Source organism: Ovis canadensis, chromosome 6 (assembly GCF_042477335.2).
Source record: "Ovis canadensis isolate MfBH-ARS-UI-01 breed Bighorn chromosome 6, ARS-UI_OviCan_v2, whole genome shotgun sequence".
Lineage (NCBI taxonomy): Eukaryota > Metazoa > Chordata > Mammalia > Artiodactyla > Bovidae > Ovis > Ovis canadensis.
In genome coordinates, this window is record NC_091250.1 from 52,958,775 (window position 1) to 52,976,834 (window position 18,060).

At 39.9% G+C, this 18,060-nt stretch overlaps 1 protein-coding gene across 1 annotated transcript in view; it reads right to left on the reverse strand.

Annotated features, from left to right (window-relative positions):
* The window catches only part of PKD2 (polycystin 2, transient receptor potential cation channel), a 66,243-nt gene that overhangs the window by 12,114 nt on the left and 36,069 nt on the right, over positions 1 to 18,060 (reverse strand). Inside the window, exons 3-9 of the mRNA XM_069593750.1 lie at positions 17,803 to 17,936; positions 15,884 to 16,134; positions 11,619 to 11,843; positions 8,495 to 8,723; positions 5,948 to 6,115; positions 3,268 to 3,449; positions 2,012 to 2,132 (exon numbers count right to left, since the gene is read on the reverse strand). Of these exons, the coding sequence (XP_069449851.1) occupies positions 2,012 to 2,132; positions 3,268 to 3,449; positions 5,948 to 6,115; positions 8,495 to 8,723; positions 11,619 to 11,843; positions 15,884 to 16,134; positions 17,803 to 17,936 (1,310 nt within the window). The remainder of the gene's footprint in view (positions 1 to 2,011; positions 2,133 to 3,267; positions 3,450 to 5,947; positions 6,116 to 8,494; positions 8,724 to 11,618; positions 11,844 to 15,883; positions 16,135 to 17,802; positions 17,937 to 18,060) is intronic.

Genomic DNA, 18,060 nt, shown 5'->3' on the forward strand with positions numbered 1-18,060 from the left:
TAAATCTCTATGAATTAAGGAGGAATATCATTTAGGATTCTGTATCAGAAATGAGAGCAGAATATAAAATACACAGAAGTTTGTGGCTTCATGTTCAATAATGAGGGCAGACAGCTGCAGTCAGTGGACTGTAACCCAGCTTCATTCTTCCCACACAGGAATCTAATGCTTTATGTCTCTTTTCCAAATGATCAATAACTAATGCCTGCAAATGTCAGTGGAAATGAATTATAGTGAAATCTCTTCTTCTGAAGAGATTTCAAAAAATGGAAAGTGGCTAGAATGGTTCTTGAAGGTGTGGGGAGAGGAAGTTCACGGCCTCTCCATTTTGTGTCTCTTGACTGAGGGGTGGACTTTGAATAGGAGGTCTTTCCCTGTTGATGGAGGGGCTTTTGCTCCTGGCTAAGCCAAGCCAGTTCATACCACTGTGGTTTCTTAAGTGGGGGCAATAGATTATTAACACTTGGCAGTCATCTCAGAACGGTGGCTAGCCCTGCCCTTGGCTTGCCATTTACAAGGAAAAAAAAAAAAAAGATTTGTATTGATAGTAGCCTCCCCTCTCTCTGGAGGGTACAGGGAGAACAATTCCTTTTTGTGAAGTAATACAAATAAATATTTCAGTATAAAGACAAAAACTAAGGGCTTTTCATGTTCCAGGCATTGATCTGATAAAATGACTGAACAATTTAGGAGGCACTGCCTGTTAGAAGCCAACATTCAAATATATCCGCGTTTGAGCAGTTCCAATTGCTATGATCATGTCTCTCTCTGGCAGACTGATGTACAGAGAAAACTTAGTGGCCTGAAGTCAACTAAAGGGTCTGCCGCAGAACTCTCAATTCCTGATTTCTGCTCTCTTAGTAGAGACTCTGGGATTCAGATGCTTCAGAATTCAAAATATTACTAATGTAAGAGAGTGACAAACGGTTACTCTTCTATTTTTTTCTTTAACATATGACAGGAAACAGAAACTTTTAAGAGGCTTAAGTTTAAAACTAATCATGATACATACAGAGAGAAAGATATAAATGCTATTCCTGATTCTTTCAGTCCAATTAAAATACATCTAATTCTCAATCAGTAAACACCATATACTTGACCACTAAATACCTGGACTAACTCTGGAGCTCCTACAACTGAATTAATTAACTGTATACAAAGGATCTTTACAAAATCAACTAAAAATGGAAACATTGTTTTCTTAAGATATAGTTAATGTAAGGAAAATCTTAAGTGATAGGGTTTAAAATGAAAACTACCCACAGCCCAGGTTAAGCTAACTTAATACTTAGTGGGGTGGACAAATAAATGTATAAATGCTAAGATAAAGAACAAAATGCCTTTCAAAAAAACTTAATTAAAGACCAAAATGCTAAAAACCTGAATTTGTACCAAACCAAGAGAATAAGAAGAATACTTTTGAAAAAAAAATTTAAAACAACTTCCATTCATTGTGAGATTTAGTTTTAAATTAAAATTTGAAATATTGTGTGCAGTCTCTAGATATATGAAATATGAATAAGTTAAACAACCTATCTTGACCTCGACAAACAACAATTCACTCAAAGGTCACTCCTGGTACCCTGCATGTGGCTTGCTCTGTCATTTTCTATTTTTAAAAAAGAAAAGAAGAAGGAGAGAAATGAAAAGTCATGCAAGCAAGCGATCATGAAAGTGCTGACATTTGTGTTAAAAAAAAAGCGTGTAAGCAAATTCTACTTAGGCAAAGCACTGTCTTAGGTAACTATAAATCTGCACTTGATTTACTTTTTTTTAAAATTGAGTACATATATATAGATGAAAGATCATAGAAAAGATATTTGGTGAAGACTTAAAACTGTGAATGAATGAGAAATAAAACAAAACATGTTTTCTAATACCTACTTTTTTCTATACTTCCCAGGTCTTTAAAAAACTGATAGAGAATAAAGTGTGAGAGAAAAGAAAAGATGATTTATGATGGTGATTTATGAAGTTTCAATCACCTCACTATAAACAAAAGTGTACATACCAAAAGAATGAAGAACATAAAGAACACAAATGTAGTGAAATAAATTGGTCCCAAAACTCGATTAGCTTCCTCAATCTCTGCGAAGTTGATATCACCCAAAATGATACGGAATTGAGTGAAGCTATAAAAACAAAACAAAACACAACACCACAATACAAAAACAAAGAGTGTCCAGCATTCTTTTGACATAACATTGCTCAAAAGATAATTTCATACTTTTGGACCTTTTGTAAAAATCAATGCAGAAAGCTGCCAAATAACAGAAAATTGTCAACCCCTTGGGAAAACTCTTGCTACTTATATGAGCAATTAAAAGCTTTCTAGAATAAAAATAATATGCTTTCATGCAAAATGTTATTTTCATTTCATTAAAAAGAAAACATAGTAATTATTATTAGATGACTTATAAAGCAATTGACTATAAGAATTTTATACATAATCTGGGTAAAAGATGATAACTCTAAATCTTCACAATGGTCACCCTGCATATGAATTTAAAATCTCTTAAGAAAAAAAGATTTTTGAAGGATAGCCAAAATTGTATGTGTTTGAAGATCCAATATTCTCAATGAACTTAAAGTGGGGTCAAGAACTGCTGTGTGTTGCCAGATGCTGGGTCTTAATCGGTAAAACTGTTTCCATTCCCAACTTTCATGAAACAGTAACATTATTTAGGCATTCTTGTACACAAAGCCCTATTAACTTCTATTACCATGACCATCATCTTTCCTAACTTCTTTCTACAGGCCATGGAAGTCTGATAGTGGCTACTTTACCTGTTTCTAACATTGTATTTATGAATTTTGGGAAAAAACCTGAAAATTCCTGTATTGGTTTGTGCTTCTCCTCGAATATTAGAAATAGCTTTTTTTTTCTTAGAAAATAAGCTGAAGTTTAAATGTATGGCAACAATATTTGATAGGTATAAAAATAGAGGCAAATTGTGTCTTAAATGCTACCATCTGCATTTGGTGCTGAGTAGACCTCATTCTTTGGGACAGAGCTGGTTTATGATAACTATTATTCTATATCTTACTATGGCACTTTTAGGCTCTATTTTAAACATTAGCATTTCAGAAATTATTGTCACAGTTGCATTGGTGGGTTAATGTTTTTGGAAAGAGAATTAATTCTCATTTTAAACCACTACTTTTAAATATTTGGTAGTTACCCAGCCCCCATGACAGTTTCTTTACCCTTGAGAAGGCAGTGTTTTCTCTGATTAAATTTGTCTTCTTAATTTCATATATACTTACATACACTCTTGGAAAGTACTGAAGTCATCAACTTGAGTGCCAAAGACAAGGTATGCCAACTGAGCATATGCTAAGAAAATAATGAAGAACATCATTGCAAAGCCAAAGAGGTCTTTGGCACATCGAGACATGGTTGTAGAGAGCTGACTCATGGTCCTGTTAAAGCTGATAAATTTGAAGAGCTGCACAAGAGAGGGAAAATATACACAGATGAATGGGTAATATACCACATTACCCAGCACCACAAAATATACCACAGATGAATGTGGTATGTACACACAATGGATATTTATTCGGCCCAGAAAGGAATGAAATTTTGATGCATGCTACAACATGAGTGAACTTTGAAAACACTGTGCTAAGTGAAATAAGCCAGACACAAAAACATGATTCTACTGATATGAGGTGCCTAGAGTAGGGAAATTCATAGAGACAAAAAAGGAGAATAGAGGTTCCCAGGAGCTGCAGAAAGTGAGAAATAGTTAGTGTTGAGTGGATACAGGGAAATGGGGAGTTAGTGTTGAACGGATAAAAAGGTTGTGGTGCGGATGATGAAAAAGTTCTGGAAATGCAGGGTGGTGATGGTTCACAACACTGTGAAGATACTTAATACCACTGAATTATACACTTACAAGTAGTTTAAATGGTAAACTTTCCACATAAATTTTACAGCAAAAAAAGAGAGACAAAAAATATATTTGTTTTTTTTTTTTCCAAATCCAGCAACTTATATTATCCCATTCACGAAGTATTTGTTGAGAGAATACCATATACCAGACATTGTTCTTGGAGCTGGGAATATACCAGTGAACAGAGCAAAGCCCCTGCCCTCATGTCACTTATATTTCACATGTTGGATAAAACACAGAGAAAACAAGTTTAATTATAATTAAAATGATCACTGATATTTCTCCCCTAGAAAGACTAAAAGAGAAAAAACCCACAAATAAAAACTAGCTAGGTAAGGCACAGAGAGCAATACTCAATATTTTGCAATGACCTATAATGGAAAAGTAGAAGTTGCTCAGTTGTGTCTGACTCTTTGCAACCTCATGGACTGCAGCCTGCAAGGCTCCTGTCCACGGAATTCTCCAGGCCAGAATACTGGAGTGGGTAGCTGTTCCCTTCTCTAGGAATAATGGAAAAGAATCTGAATATATATATATAAAACTGAATCATTTTGCTACACACTTGAAACTAACACACTGTAAATTAACTATAGTCCAACAGAAACAAAAAGTTAAGCTAAAAAAAACACTAGTTGAAAAAACTCCAGAAAATACTTATTGAATATTATCAACTGTTATTTACTGGGCATCAACTGTGTGCCAGGCATTGGCCAGGGTACAGAGTAAGGATCTGTACCAGGCTCTGACTGCACAGCCACATTATGCATTTCTGTAGACAAGGCATTGAGGATGCAGCCCCAACTGGGCAGCTCCAGCCCAGAGGGCATGAATCCCACACAGTTCTAGCTAGGAGCCCTGGTGGAAGGACATGGAGAGATCCATCAGAAGTAGAGTTCTGATCCCTGCCTTAAAGAACTTAATGGTTCCCATGGTCTTGGGAGTAAAATATTCACAGGTGAAGCACTAAATTAAACACTCAGCCTGAGGCACATACTGAAAGCAAATATCTAGCATTTTACTTAAAGACCTCTTATAAACTGTTTCTGGCCATAATAAGACATTTTTGATGGCTATTGTAACATTACTTAATACAGCTCCCAGCACTATTTCTACGAAATTGTGATTATTATTACAGTTTGTGATAATGGCTTGGTATGTTAGTGATGGTTTCTCTTGAACAAATATGTAAATGAAAAAAGGGAATGAGAGACTCAGGACAAGGTCTAAACCCCCTGATAAATCTCAGGCCTTCCAGCTATGAGTATCATTCTGAAAAATAAGTTAACTGTTGGAAAGTCCCTTCTATAAGGTGCTCTTCAATACAACTTTAAAATCTAAATTAAAATCTAGTCACTTGTGACTAATAGCAGTTACTATCTGGATGGCACAATCACAAAACTTAACTGGTGACAGTCTGACAGCTGTCTAAGAACTAAAATTTCCTGCATCTCCAGAATTGAGGCTTATTGTATATGACATGACTCACGCTTTCACATACAAGGAAATGCACGTGATGCTTTAGGAGAAGAAGGAAATGAGTCCTGAAGGCACTAGGAGGAGGAGGTGTCTGTCCAATCTCAATTCTAGGTAAAGCTTCCCTAAGACCTCCACCTGGAAAGGAGGCAATGTTTCCAGAGAACATTTCCAATGCAATCTCTCTCCCTTACATTTCCCCACCCTTCCCCCTTCTTAGTTCCTTTTCCTTCACCTGGTCACCCCACATCAGGTAAAATTAGAACCCGTCTCTGTCTCCGTATAGCCAGAGGCCCTAGGCCAGCAGACACACTGAAAGGGGCTCTTAATGCATTTATTAAACAAAACCTACAAAGATAGTTCTTGCAAGAGTGCAAGCAACCAGGAGCCCCATTCAACAGTGAGATAAAAGATCACGAGAGTCCTGCTCATTTGTTTCAGTCATAATATACGGAGCAGCTTTGGCTACTTCAATTTCGCCACAGAAGCAAATTCAGGTCCTTCAACACTTTCTGTGACTCACACTACCAAAAAGAATAAAAAATATTAAAAATCTGAATGTGAAATTTATAAATTACCTTAATCCAGACAAAAAACACTATGACAGCAGCTATGTTGTTGAACTGTGTTTGCCAGTATGCCAGATTCTCAAAGTTGGGGAAAGTATTTTGATCTTCTAGAAACTGTAGCAGAACTTCCACATTTGATGTTCTGTATATGTTAATTCCTATAGCGACCACTGATAACTGGAAAACAAAAGATTAAATAAAGATTTTAATACAGTGTTCTAGAAATCTATAGCTCACCTTAAAATGACTAGTTTATTTTCCTTCACCAGCGTATTAGTTCTAGGGCTCACCACTCTATTCACCCAATGGCATTCATAAAAGTCACTCACACATCCAGAGAGAAAGTGTTAAGCACTGCCATAAAAAGTGAAACAATACACTGCTTGCACTTCCTTAGTTAGAAACAGAATTCAGTGAGAGCATGTGTGTGTGCACACACCCGAGATGTCACTTTATCACAAAACAAATCACACAGGGATGCCTTCTGTTTTTTCTGCCACCTTCCTTTAAATCACTTACTCTCCTGCTTTCTCAGGCCTCATCTCACTCTCAGTTTTCATTTGTGGGGCTATTTCCTCACTCTCTAGCCATCTATCCTTTCCTTTATTCAACAAATACATTTATATCTGCACATACAGCACTGTGGTAGGGATCAAGAGGAACAAATGGAAGTAAGAAGTACAAACATTGTCTTCGAGAAACTTCTACTCTGGTTCAAGAGCAAATAAACACACAAAGACAAATAGTACCAAAACCTTCGAAGAAGCTGACATCATACAACACAGGTGAAGGGTGAATCGAGATGTATTAAAAGGAGTGCTCGTGAGAAAAAAGGAGGAGCTTGGTCTTAGATGGTGGAATGATGGGCACAGAGGGTTTGAGAAGGCTTGCAGTGGAAGACGTAGCCCAGAGGTCCCCCTTGCTTGTTTCTGTCCTTTAACTCATAACCGTACAACTCTTCATATCCGCTTTGGTTCTGGGCTATAAAACCAGGTTTGAGGGTAATACTGGGCCCTACTTGCATCTATCACCACTGGGTGAACGTGTATGTGTGGAAAGTGCTAAGGGTCAACCAGAAATGTCTGGCCCACATGCAGATCATGAATCCATGGCAGCTGGGCTGTGGCAAGTGCCGTGACCTTTGCTGTTCATTCTCTTTCTTTCTCATGGTCACAGACCACTTCATCAGCCCTTGCTGGGATGGCTGTCTTGGTGATTTTCAGAGTCAAGACCTGACTGACTGCCAACCACAGATGAAAAAGAACACCTCACCACCTTCCTTTTCTTCTCTGTAAAGGAGTCCCAGTCTTAACCTAGTATTTTTTGCACTGGTAGGAGGAATATTTCCTTTGAGCTTTTTGGAATATACTGATAAGTGTTTTCTATATAGACTTAGCTGAAAGAAAATGGCTGACTGACTGAATCTAAAAATAACTTTTACCAACTCTCACCAGGTACCCTTTGTTTTAGCTCTGCCCAGGGCAAATGTTTATAAAAATACGGAAATAAAGTGAAGTGAAAGTCACTTAGTCGTGTCCGACTCTTTGCGACCCCATGGACTATACAGTCCATGGAATTCTCCAGGCCAGAATACTGGAGTGGGTAGCCGTTCCCTTCTCCAGGGGATCTTCCCAACCCAGGGATCGAACCTAGGTCTCCTGCAACGCAGGTGGATTCTTTATTAGCTGAGTCACCAGGGAAGCCCATCAATGTCATATCATAGAAAGACACTGAATTTCCTTGAGACTCTTCCCTCAAAATAGAGAATGAGAGAGAAAAGAGAAGAAAGAGAATTTATGAGAGTTTGGGTCATTATGTGACTCCGAGTTTTGAGATTCTCATCTCTTTCTACCAAAGAATTTTCTTTTTTTGATATAAGCTTCACAGAAAGCATGCCCTATTTCTACAGGGTCAGAAAAGGTTTCAAAGGAGAAGTAGGGTTCTAGTAACTGTTTCCTGTACTTATAAAAGCACACTGTCTGAACTGTGGTCTTGTCAGTACTAAGAGTTAAAAAAAATAACAACAGCATAGGGAAGCAAGTTTCCAAGAAAATATTTGCAAAATTCTGTGGCTGCTGAGCCAAAAAACTAGCCTCAACTTTCATGATATCAACAAGAAAGAAAATATTAAAACTCCTACGCAAGTGATAAGAAAGTGTTAGAATTCTGTTTGTATTTATTTTTATCCAAATATTTAAAATTCTATGATGTGTAGGACTTTGCAAATGTACCTATTATACCACTACCAAAACAGAATAAACAAAACATTGTAATCTCTCCCACATCTCGTATGGCATGCCAAAGCCAAATATGAATTACTAAGCTATTCTTCTTATTAGTGTGGCCAAACAACAGCCTATTGTAAATGCCTCTCCACTTCATATGCAGAAGGGTTACTCATGCAAAATGAGACAATTAGGAACACTGAAGCTGTTATCACAGAGGAGAACTTAAGATTCTCCTTCAGGAAGATAAAGACCCACAACAGTGAGGACAGCAGAGACTCTAACACGCTTCTATAACAGAGAGGAGATTTGGTGTTGTTCTCCAACCTACCACGATGATCACAACATCCAGACAATTCCAGAAACTCCTGAAATAGTGTAGCTTGTGAATGCGAATTTCCAATATCTCTTCCACCAAATAGTAAAGGATAAAGAAGCAAAAGATAATCTCACAGGCTGCCAGGAAGAAATCAAAAGTTGTAACATAGCGGATCAGCTTTACAGGCTGAAATTGCCAAGATGGGATCACACCTCCTGTTGCTGGGAATTCGATCAGTAACCTGCATTGTAATAAGAACAATTAAAACAATAACATCAATAACACCACATGGATGCAGTCAGGGAAGAACATCATCTACTCTGTCCCTGCACTAGAAGGTAATAAAACTGCAACCACAAGTCACTCCAATTGTGCGTGTGCGCTCAATCGTGTCTCTTTGCAAGCCCGTGGACTGTAGCCCGCCAGGCTCCTCTGTCCATGGGATTTTCCAGGCAAGAATACTGGTGTGGGTTGCCATTTCCTACTCCAAGGGATCTTCCCAACCCAGGGATCAAACCTGCAACTCTTATATCTCCTGCACAGGCAGGTGGGATCTTTATCACTAGCATCACCTGGGAAGCCCTACTCATCCTAGTTTGGGATGACCACCACAAGTCACTCCAAACAAGTGACAAAATGTTCTTATCACAGCCAGTAACCCCCTCCTTGTAGAATTCTGTGTCACAAGAAAAACAAATTTTGTCTTCCCAAATCCTCCCAGACCAAAGAGATTATTTCTCCTCAGTCTCCCATTTACTTTTCTGGTAGTCATACTACTCAGAATGCTGTATAATTGTTTTCCAAATACAGAAATTAATCAAACAAGCCTTTCTCAGACTTACATCAAATGTAAGTCATTCAACTAGGCAATGAAGAACATAAGAAGTTTGTGTCATCTTTCAAAACACCGATGGCCCAGCTGAGAAGTAGGATGTCTGTTTTGTATACAGATAAAGATATGGAACGAGTTTCTCATTCATGTATTTGGTGAATCAACATTGAATATTTGCTTAGGAAAGCCTTTCTGCTATTGGAACTTCCTAGAACCTTATAGTGAATTGGTGCTTAGTAAATGTCTGATTGTCTGAAACAGTAACATGTGTTTTTACATTCACACTGAAGGTACTGTCTTTAGTGCTTTATCATAATTGAAATGAACATGCTTCTTGCCAAATTCACCTTTGCAGGTGTCATAGTGAGAAGGTTAAATGATTCACTTAATGGTATAATTTCCCTTCACACTAGAAATAGACTCTCTAGACCCTTGACTTTAAGACTTTTAAAAAGACCTCCAGTCAACTATTAGGCATAACTATCTCTCCCATTACAGGATGGACAGGACAGGACCTCTAGAACCTGAGTATCTAAGGCTCAAGCATGAGCAACACTCAAGTAGACGCAGGGTCTACAGCAAATTAGAATTGGTCAAAGCGTGAAACATTTTCCTTCCTTCATAGTATCAGTGTTCTGTTTCCTTCCTATTTGATATGCTAGAGAGTAGGAGTGAGAACCACAAACCAGAGAGCAATACTGAAATGAAGAGCCTTGTGACAGCCTCAGTGTAAACTCGCAAGGGCAGGAAGCGGCCTCTGCGTGCTGAGTCATCTCTCTCTGCCCGTTCTGGTTCTGCATGGTCAACCCTTCCAGATACTGAGGCAACAATGCAGAAGAATGAAGCAACTGCCTTGACAATATTCACTCGTGAACTATGGTGAGGAAGTGAGACATATTCATTTATAGCTTCTATATATATGTTACTTCCTTAAATGTCAATCAGAGTTGCTTGCTTGGGTTTATCCTCTTTCTGTTCTCACCAGAATCAGATGTTCAATAACAACTGCAGCAAATTTTCGTTCATTTCTAGTAATATCTATTACTTGATTTAATGTAAATCACAATGCGATTTAATGTGAATAAAGTTGTTAGATATAAAGACTGGGAAAATCCACTTGGCTATATAATGTAGAGTTTGAATTCAGTCTCAAAAATAAAGCTACTACAACAATTTATCCTTATTATTTGGTGGGTAAACATATGTGCAGGGCTTCCCAGATGGCACAGTGGTACAGAATCTGCCTCCCAAGGCAGGAGACTCAAGAGATGGAGGTCGATCTCTGGGTTGGGAAGATCCCCTGAAGCAGGAAATGGCAACCTGCTCCAGTATTCTTGCCTGGAAAATTCCAAGGACAGAGGAGCCTGGTGGGGTCGCAAGAGTTGGACATGACTGAGCGATTGAGCACACAACACAGACAACACAAATGTATGTGCAAGTAATTCATGTTGGCAGTGTTTGGATGTTGCCACAGCGTTCACAAGGAGGATTAAAGTGGGTGGATGCTGAATCTCCAGAGTTCTGCTTTTTTACAGCACACTACCCTCTAACATGCTATTTGTTTCTTTTGTTTATTGTTTATCATTTATTATCTCCTCCTGATTGAATGCAAGCTCTACAAGGACAGGGAAATTTATTCTGTTCACTGATGCATGCCAAAAGACTTGAACAGTGCCTGGCATATACTAAGTGTCTAATAAAAGTTTGTTGAATGAATGGATGAATGAGAGGCCCAAACAAGCCAGTGAGATCTTTTGTTAGTTTCCTCACTATCAGCAGAGTGGTCATGATGGCGACGTCACAGAATCGGTAGAAGGAACTTTATATACCTTTGGTAAATCTTTTTAAGTGTGAGCAGATACCTAGGTACCCTGCTCAACCCAAGCGTAGCCCCTGACTACTGTGCTTGTGTTCTGGTGGCAGGGGCATTGTATGAGACTGGGAAACTCAGGAAAGTGAGACAAGATTTGATGCCAGGGCTCCTTGGTAACAGAGCATCTTCATAATGGGAAAGGATAAATGCCAGCAAAACACAGTGCTTTATCTGAGAAAGTTCCAGCTTTGGGATAAACCTAGATCTGACTTAAGGTTCTTCCTAACTTGCAATATTCAGGGAACCTAACTCCTTTCCCCTAAATGGCCCCATCCCAATAAGTTTTTGGTTTTCATCCCTCCTTGTTATCATTTTTGATCCTTGACACTCATGCAGACAACTGCAGGCAATGGTTTTCTGGCTTAAAATCCAGACTAGGATGTATTTACAAATACACAGAAGCGGAAGGAATGAGTGCCCTTCATACACACCTGATCACGCAGAACAGGTTAACGTTGGCGTTGTACACTGAAAAGTCAATAAAAATTGCCCTGGTTCCTCGGTCCAGCCAGACATTTTTCTTGAGGTTAGCAACCTGAGCGGCTGTTTCCTCTCTAGTTCTTGACAAATCCAGGTAATAACCAGCTCCACTATAAGTTGCAATCATTCCCCAGTGGCTACTCCCATTCAAGTCTTTTTCACTTGTGTAGATCCAACTAATTAAAAAACAAAACAAACAGGTAAAATCAATGGAACACTTGGAGCAATTACAGAGACAACTGGTTCCTGGTAAGACAGAATAGGTATTGATAAAAATAAATGCAAGTCTCATCAAGCTGGGTAATGTGCTTTCCACGGAGCTTTGCATTTTCTTACATAATTCTCAAGTAGCTATTATCCCCCTGCTAGGAGTAAGGGCCCTGAGGCTTAGTGAGGTTCAGTTCTGTCTCAAATCTTTTTACAGTAAAGTCAGAAACCTACCCCAGAACTGTCTGTATTGAGAGGTCTATTCTATTAGTCCTCAGCTGATATGGTTGCCTTCCCAGGGTAACTTTGGGACTAGATGACTTGAGGCCTCCCAAAAATTCCAGCCCAAACGGGTACAAATTCATCAAGTGCCACTGGCAGCAACCAAACTAAGTTGAGACTCCACAGAGCATTGGGAATTTAATCCACAGACATTTACAGAGGCTCCTGGGAAGCACATGATCATTTGGCATTAACGAGGATAGAAAGATGAACCAAGATCCTTTCTCTCCCAAATTTATAAGGTGTAATTAAACCATGAAAATACAAGGTAGCAGATAATAAGAACCAAAGAAGAAGCATAGAGAGATTGCTTGGACCAATCTGAGGGAAGCTAGTCTTCTTTGAAGTTTCAGTGATGAAGAGAAATGTGAATCAGAGAAGGATTTGGGAAGAAAATATGTTGAACATAGGTTGTGGAAGGTAAGCAGGATTCAGACTTACACAGGGAGATGGGGATGGTATTTTTAAGCCTGAGCCTGGCAGAGCCAAGGAAGTACAAGGTGTCTGCCAGTAGTTTGGTTTGGCTCCCATATGATGAAGAAGAGAGGGCTGAAAGATAGACTGTGGTCAGGTAGTGAGGGGCAGGCCTCACAGGGTCACTGAAGAGAAGGTTTCTGGGAGGCATAGAACAGGGTTACTCTGGTGGCTGCAGACAAGCCTGAAGTGGGGAGGAACAGAGAATATGTGGGCAGAAAAGAGTCAACATAGTGGGTCTTAGATCACCGTTTCTTAAAAAGCCTGCTTGCAAGGTTGGTCCTCAGCTGGTACATGGAATTTAGGTGGTAAATAGCTCCCTACACTGATGAAACACTTTCTCTGACCAGAAACAGTGGCTTGAGGTACCTAGGCTTCTGTGAAAACAAGGTGGCTTATGCTGCATGCCTGCTTTGCTTCTGGGAGTCTGGGATTTGAGGATGTGCCAGGCAGAGCCTGCCTATGTGACCAGCACCCAGTAAAATAGGGCAGGCACCAAGTCTCTGATGAGCAACATTTCCTATGAGTTGTCAGTGTGTTACTGGAGGAAGGAAGCATGTCCCGCGCAACTCTGCTGGGAGAGGACCTTTGCAAACTGCACCTGGTTTCCTCCAGACTCTGCCCCATGTGCCTGTCCCTCTCTCTGCTTTTGCATATATCCTTTCATTGCAATAAACCTTAGCTGTGAATATATGCTGAATCCAGGGAGCTCTTTGAGCAACTTGGTGAACCTGGGGGTGGTCCCGCAGACCCCAACACAGCTGAGCCAGCTGTCCCTACAAGAACCAAGAGGCAACGAGGCCTGAACTAGAGCAGTGAGGTGGAAAGGAAAAGGAAGAACTCACACAGGGCCACAGCAACGACTGTCAACAGAGCCTGGCACTGATATGGAAGTTGGGGCAAGTGAGAGGAGACCTCTGAAAAATGACTTGAGTCTTTTTTGGGCAATTCAAAGATGGTGGTGCCATGTACAGGAGGGAGTTCAGATCCAACAAGAAAGTGATGAGTTCAGTTTGGGGCATTTTCAATGATGGGAGCTACATGTAGCATGCAGACTCATCTTCTATCACTTGAATGTTAGCAGTGATAGAACATTGCTTCTTCACTCCAGCCAGCACCAAGGGCATTTCTAGAAAAGGGAGAATTCACTAGGAACACACCTGGCACATGTTAACACTCAGTATATCTGTTGAAGAAACAATGAATCATCAAACAGAGATGAGAATGGGAGCCATCTGAATACCAAAGGAGAGAGTATAAAGAAAGAAAAGATAGAGATCTGAATATAGAACCTGGAATTAAGAGAGAGGAAGGGGGTTGTAGAATTAAGAGAAACTCAATTTCACTATCACTCACCAAAGTCAAAAGAACAAGCAACCAACAAGACCGTATCCTGCAGAGGGGTTGATGAGGATTAGGCTGGTAATGGATCAGTGGATCAGCAAACAGAACAAACCCACTAGTAGCTTCCAAGAGAGATGTTAAAGGCAAAGGCTTAAGCATTAAGGTGTGAATCAATGGTAACGCAAAGGAAGAAGCAGTGAAGACTCTTCTTTCAAGAAGTATGGTGATGAAGGGAAGGCGAAATGGGAATAACTCAGATTCTGGCAGGACCAGGGATGGTCTAGAAATACATGCAGGAAGGACCCCTTCATACCCCCCCTGCATGGAAAATCACTAATTCATTGTGTATCCAACAGGTATTTACTGAACATTTTGGATGTTCTAGGTACTGTTCAAAGCTTTGGAAATATACTGGTTGAACAAAACAGAGTCCCTGCCATTAAGAAGCTTGAATTCTGACAGGAAGCTTAGGGCAACAAACAGCCACCAGAGTAACATAATTAATATGGAAGAAGCAATGTGGTATCACAGAAGAAACATGGGCTTTGGAGTCAAGCTGGTTAAATCCTAGCATGGTTCCATTTACTAGCAGAAGCACTTTGAGTAAGTGAGCCTCCATCTTTTCATCTATAAAGTGGAACGGACAGCTATTTCAAAGTTGTTCTGTGAAAAGTAGAGGAGATAATGCATGAATTCACTTTTTAAATAGCATCTGGCATGGAGTAGAGGCTGCATACATCTCTCTTATCAAGACATGAAATAAAATATGAGATAAGAAAAAATAAATAAATAAAAATATGAGATAAGGAGCCACAGTTTAAACACGTGTTTTGAAGAAGGAAAAGGCAACCCACTCCAGTATTCTTGCCTGGAGAATCCCATGGACGGAGGAGCCTGGTAGGCTGCAGTCCATGGGGGTCGCAAAGAGTCGGACACGACTGAGCGACTTCACTTTCTTTCTTTCTTATACTTTGCGGTAACTAGAAAATGGAGCATTAGAGAACAAAATCATTTTTCACAACCTGGAAAAATTGTGTTTTGAGGATTCAGTCCCTTTACTCTATATCTGATGTGTAGTAAGTTTGTTTCTTACAGGCCGGGGCATTAAAGAGGGTGTCCACTGGATGACAGACAAAGAACCTGGTTATTGAAGAGGTGTTTGCCCTCAAGTGTGTCAGCTAATATGGAGTCTGGTATCTTAGTTCCCAACAAAGGGATCTAGATAAACTGAAAGAGTTTAATAAAGCTTAGAAGAAAATTATAACCGTAGTGACTTACCCAGGGCCCATGACCCAAGAGATCCACCTTGGGACAGCCTGAGAGCTCTTCTCACTTTTTATAATAATTCTAGAAATAATGACTGCCCTCCCTTGATACACAAGATGTTTTAAGTATGGTTATCAAAGAACACTGAAAAATCCCTGCAAATACACACACTGTAGATATGTACTCAAAATCATAAACACACATTTGAGAACAGGTTTTAAACCAGACAGAAAAACTGCCTCAAAAACTTATTATACACTTTAAATAATTGTACTCTGAACACAAATTTATTTCTAACAGCTAATAAAAAAGAATTTCTGTATCAAAAGAACTTCCTAGTAACAACCTAGTAAACCATGGCCCTGGATCTATAAACACAGGATCCAGGCATCTTCAAAGAAACCTCTGAAGGCCCAGGTAGCCTTCTGCCTGTGGGGATGTGGTCAATAATTAAGTCTTTTGAAAAATATATATGTGGAAGCTGACGCATGTATAAAATAGAGAAAACTTGAGAAGCCAAAGTTTGGCCACAGCCTTAAATATAAGCCTTAAGGGCATATTCTCCTTGGTGAAGGGTCAAAAAATGATGGAATGAATGTCCGTGAGAAGCCAGGGCCCAGGTCCACAAGCCACAGACACTTACGCAGTTCCATTTCTAGGACCGAATGGAGCCCGGTCTTCACTGCTGACAGAGTAGACATCATAGCACTCTTTAATCTCATCTCTCAAGTCCAGGGGGATGGAACAGGATCCATTTCTGACTCTGAGCTGCCGTATACGTGGTACCCCTAACAGGAGGTTCTCATAGTAGATGAAGCTTCGGTTGTCGGCTTCTGTTCTGTTGCTGGGCTGCGTCTTCCAGTAGAGCCCATCCAACAAGGCGCCTTCTGTGAACTGAAAGCAAAGGCAACATTTTTGAAAAGCTCCAAGCTCAGAGGCTGCCTAGTTTCTTCCTGGAATGCTTGTGTTACCCATAGTCTGACAACTCTGTGAACAGGGCAGAGTGACAAGGGTGGGTTTTGCTGTCAGAGGAACTGGATCTTGCTCCAATCGTGCTCCACCATTTAATTGCTAGCTGCAAGGACTTGAACATCTGTAATACCTATCTTTTAATTTTATTTTTTGGCCACATCATGTGGCATGTGGGATCTTAGTTCCTCAACCAGGGATCGGACTTGCGCACTCTGCAGTGGAAGTGTGGAGTCTCAACCACTGGACTACCAGGAAAGTCCCTATAATATCTATCTTTTGTGTGGTTGCTATACCTGGCACAGAGTGGGCACTTCATAAATAGTAACTTGGATTTTTACCCTAGTTCTAAAGGCAGGGGGTGGGTGGGGGGTGGTGGTGCCATTTGCATGAATCTATAACCATGATCAATTTCACTTTCCCTTATTAAAACAGCATCCCACATAGTAATCATGGTTCATTATCACTGCAGAGATAAAAGACTATCGCCTTGATTACCAGTCTGCTATCTGGTGGACCTTTAAATTGTCTGGAGTTTTCTGTCATATTGTGAACTCTCTAGCCCCCCATCCCTTCTTCCTCCTCTCTGTTTTTAGAGTTTGGCATTCATCATCACAGAACTGTGTATATATGAGACATCTTAGTTGGTCTCTAGGGATGACAAACTCACATTTGTCACACTGAGTTGTTTCTCAGTGTCTTATCTTTATCAGATGGTCAACTGAGAGGGAATGCTTTGCTTTCTTGAAATGGGGAAGACTTAAATATGCGGTTTTTGATTCCAAGAATTTTTAAGCATTATTTAGTGTACTCTGGTTCTTGTGATCTATTTCCTCTATCTCTAAAATCAACAGCTGTGACGCGAGTTTAAGAAGAATGTTAGAAAGTATTTCCCCAGGAGGAAACAAGCATTTTCTCTCCAAATTCCCTTCCCATATTCTTAGATTCTGCATATACCTTCGAGATCAGTTTAATATTTTTCCTATGAGATCGCTTATTGCTTATCCTTTAATGTTAATGTTGGAATTTGTGACAATTTGAGGAGGGGCTGGGTTGAATTTTACATTAGAGATCTTTGAAAGAATGTGCCTGCCTTGTCCTAGGCACATGAATCCCTGTTCTGGAGTACATGCCACCATCAACAAAAGAGACAAGAACAGAAGTAAAAGAAGACAAAACAATAAATTCTGCCCTCATGGGCCTTATATCCTAGGAGATACTCAACAGATATTTACTGCATCATGAATGACTGATTGAATGACAACCTAGGGTGAGGAAGTCTCTGTCACACTAGAGAGAAGTCCATTCTTCTTACTTCTTAGCCACATGTAAGCACTCTGCATGTTAGTTTCTTCATTTACAATCTGGGACATGATTTTTGTGCTTACCTTATTAGGTTACAATGGGGGTTAAACAAGGTAAGGTATGAGACAAGGTACATGCAAGGTTCTCAACAGAAGTGCTAACAACTCACCATAACTTAGAGCATCTCACCCAGTGTTAAGTGCATAGCAGGATCTGTAGATACCACTGAATTGAATTTATGAAGTCAAATGAACAATTTTCAATGATAAAGAGGTCATTTGCAAATACCTTCCAGAAGTCTTCCATTGAAGAAAGAGTTTTAAAGTTAGTTTTCTCCATTTTGGACACTGGGGTGTCCAGGAAGAGTTGTGACATGATCCGGGTGTAGTAGTACACACTGGAGCTCATCATCCCATAGGTCACTGGAAGACAGAACAAGCCAAATGAACTGTGCAAAGGACCCAGCACACTCACTCACACCATCCCAGTGGACACGCAGATAGCCATCCTGCCTTCCTTCCCTTCATCATTCTTCCAGGGTTCCTC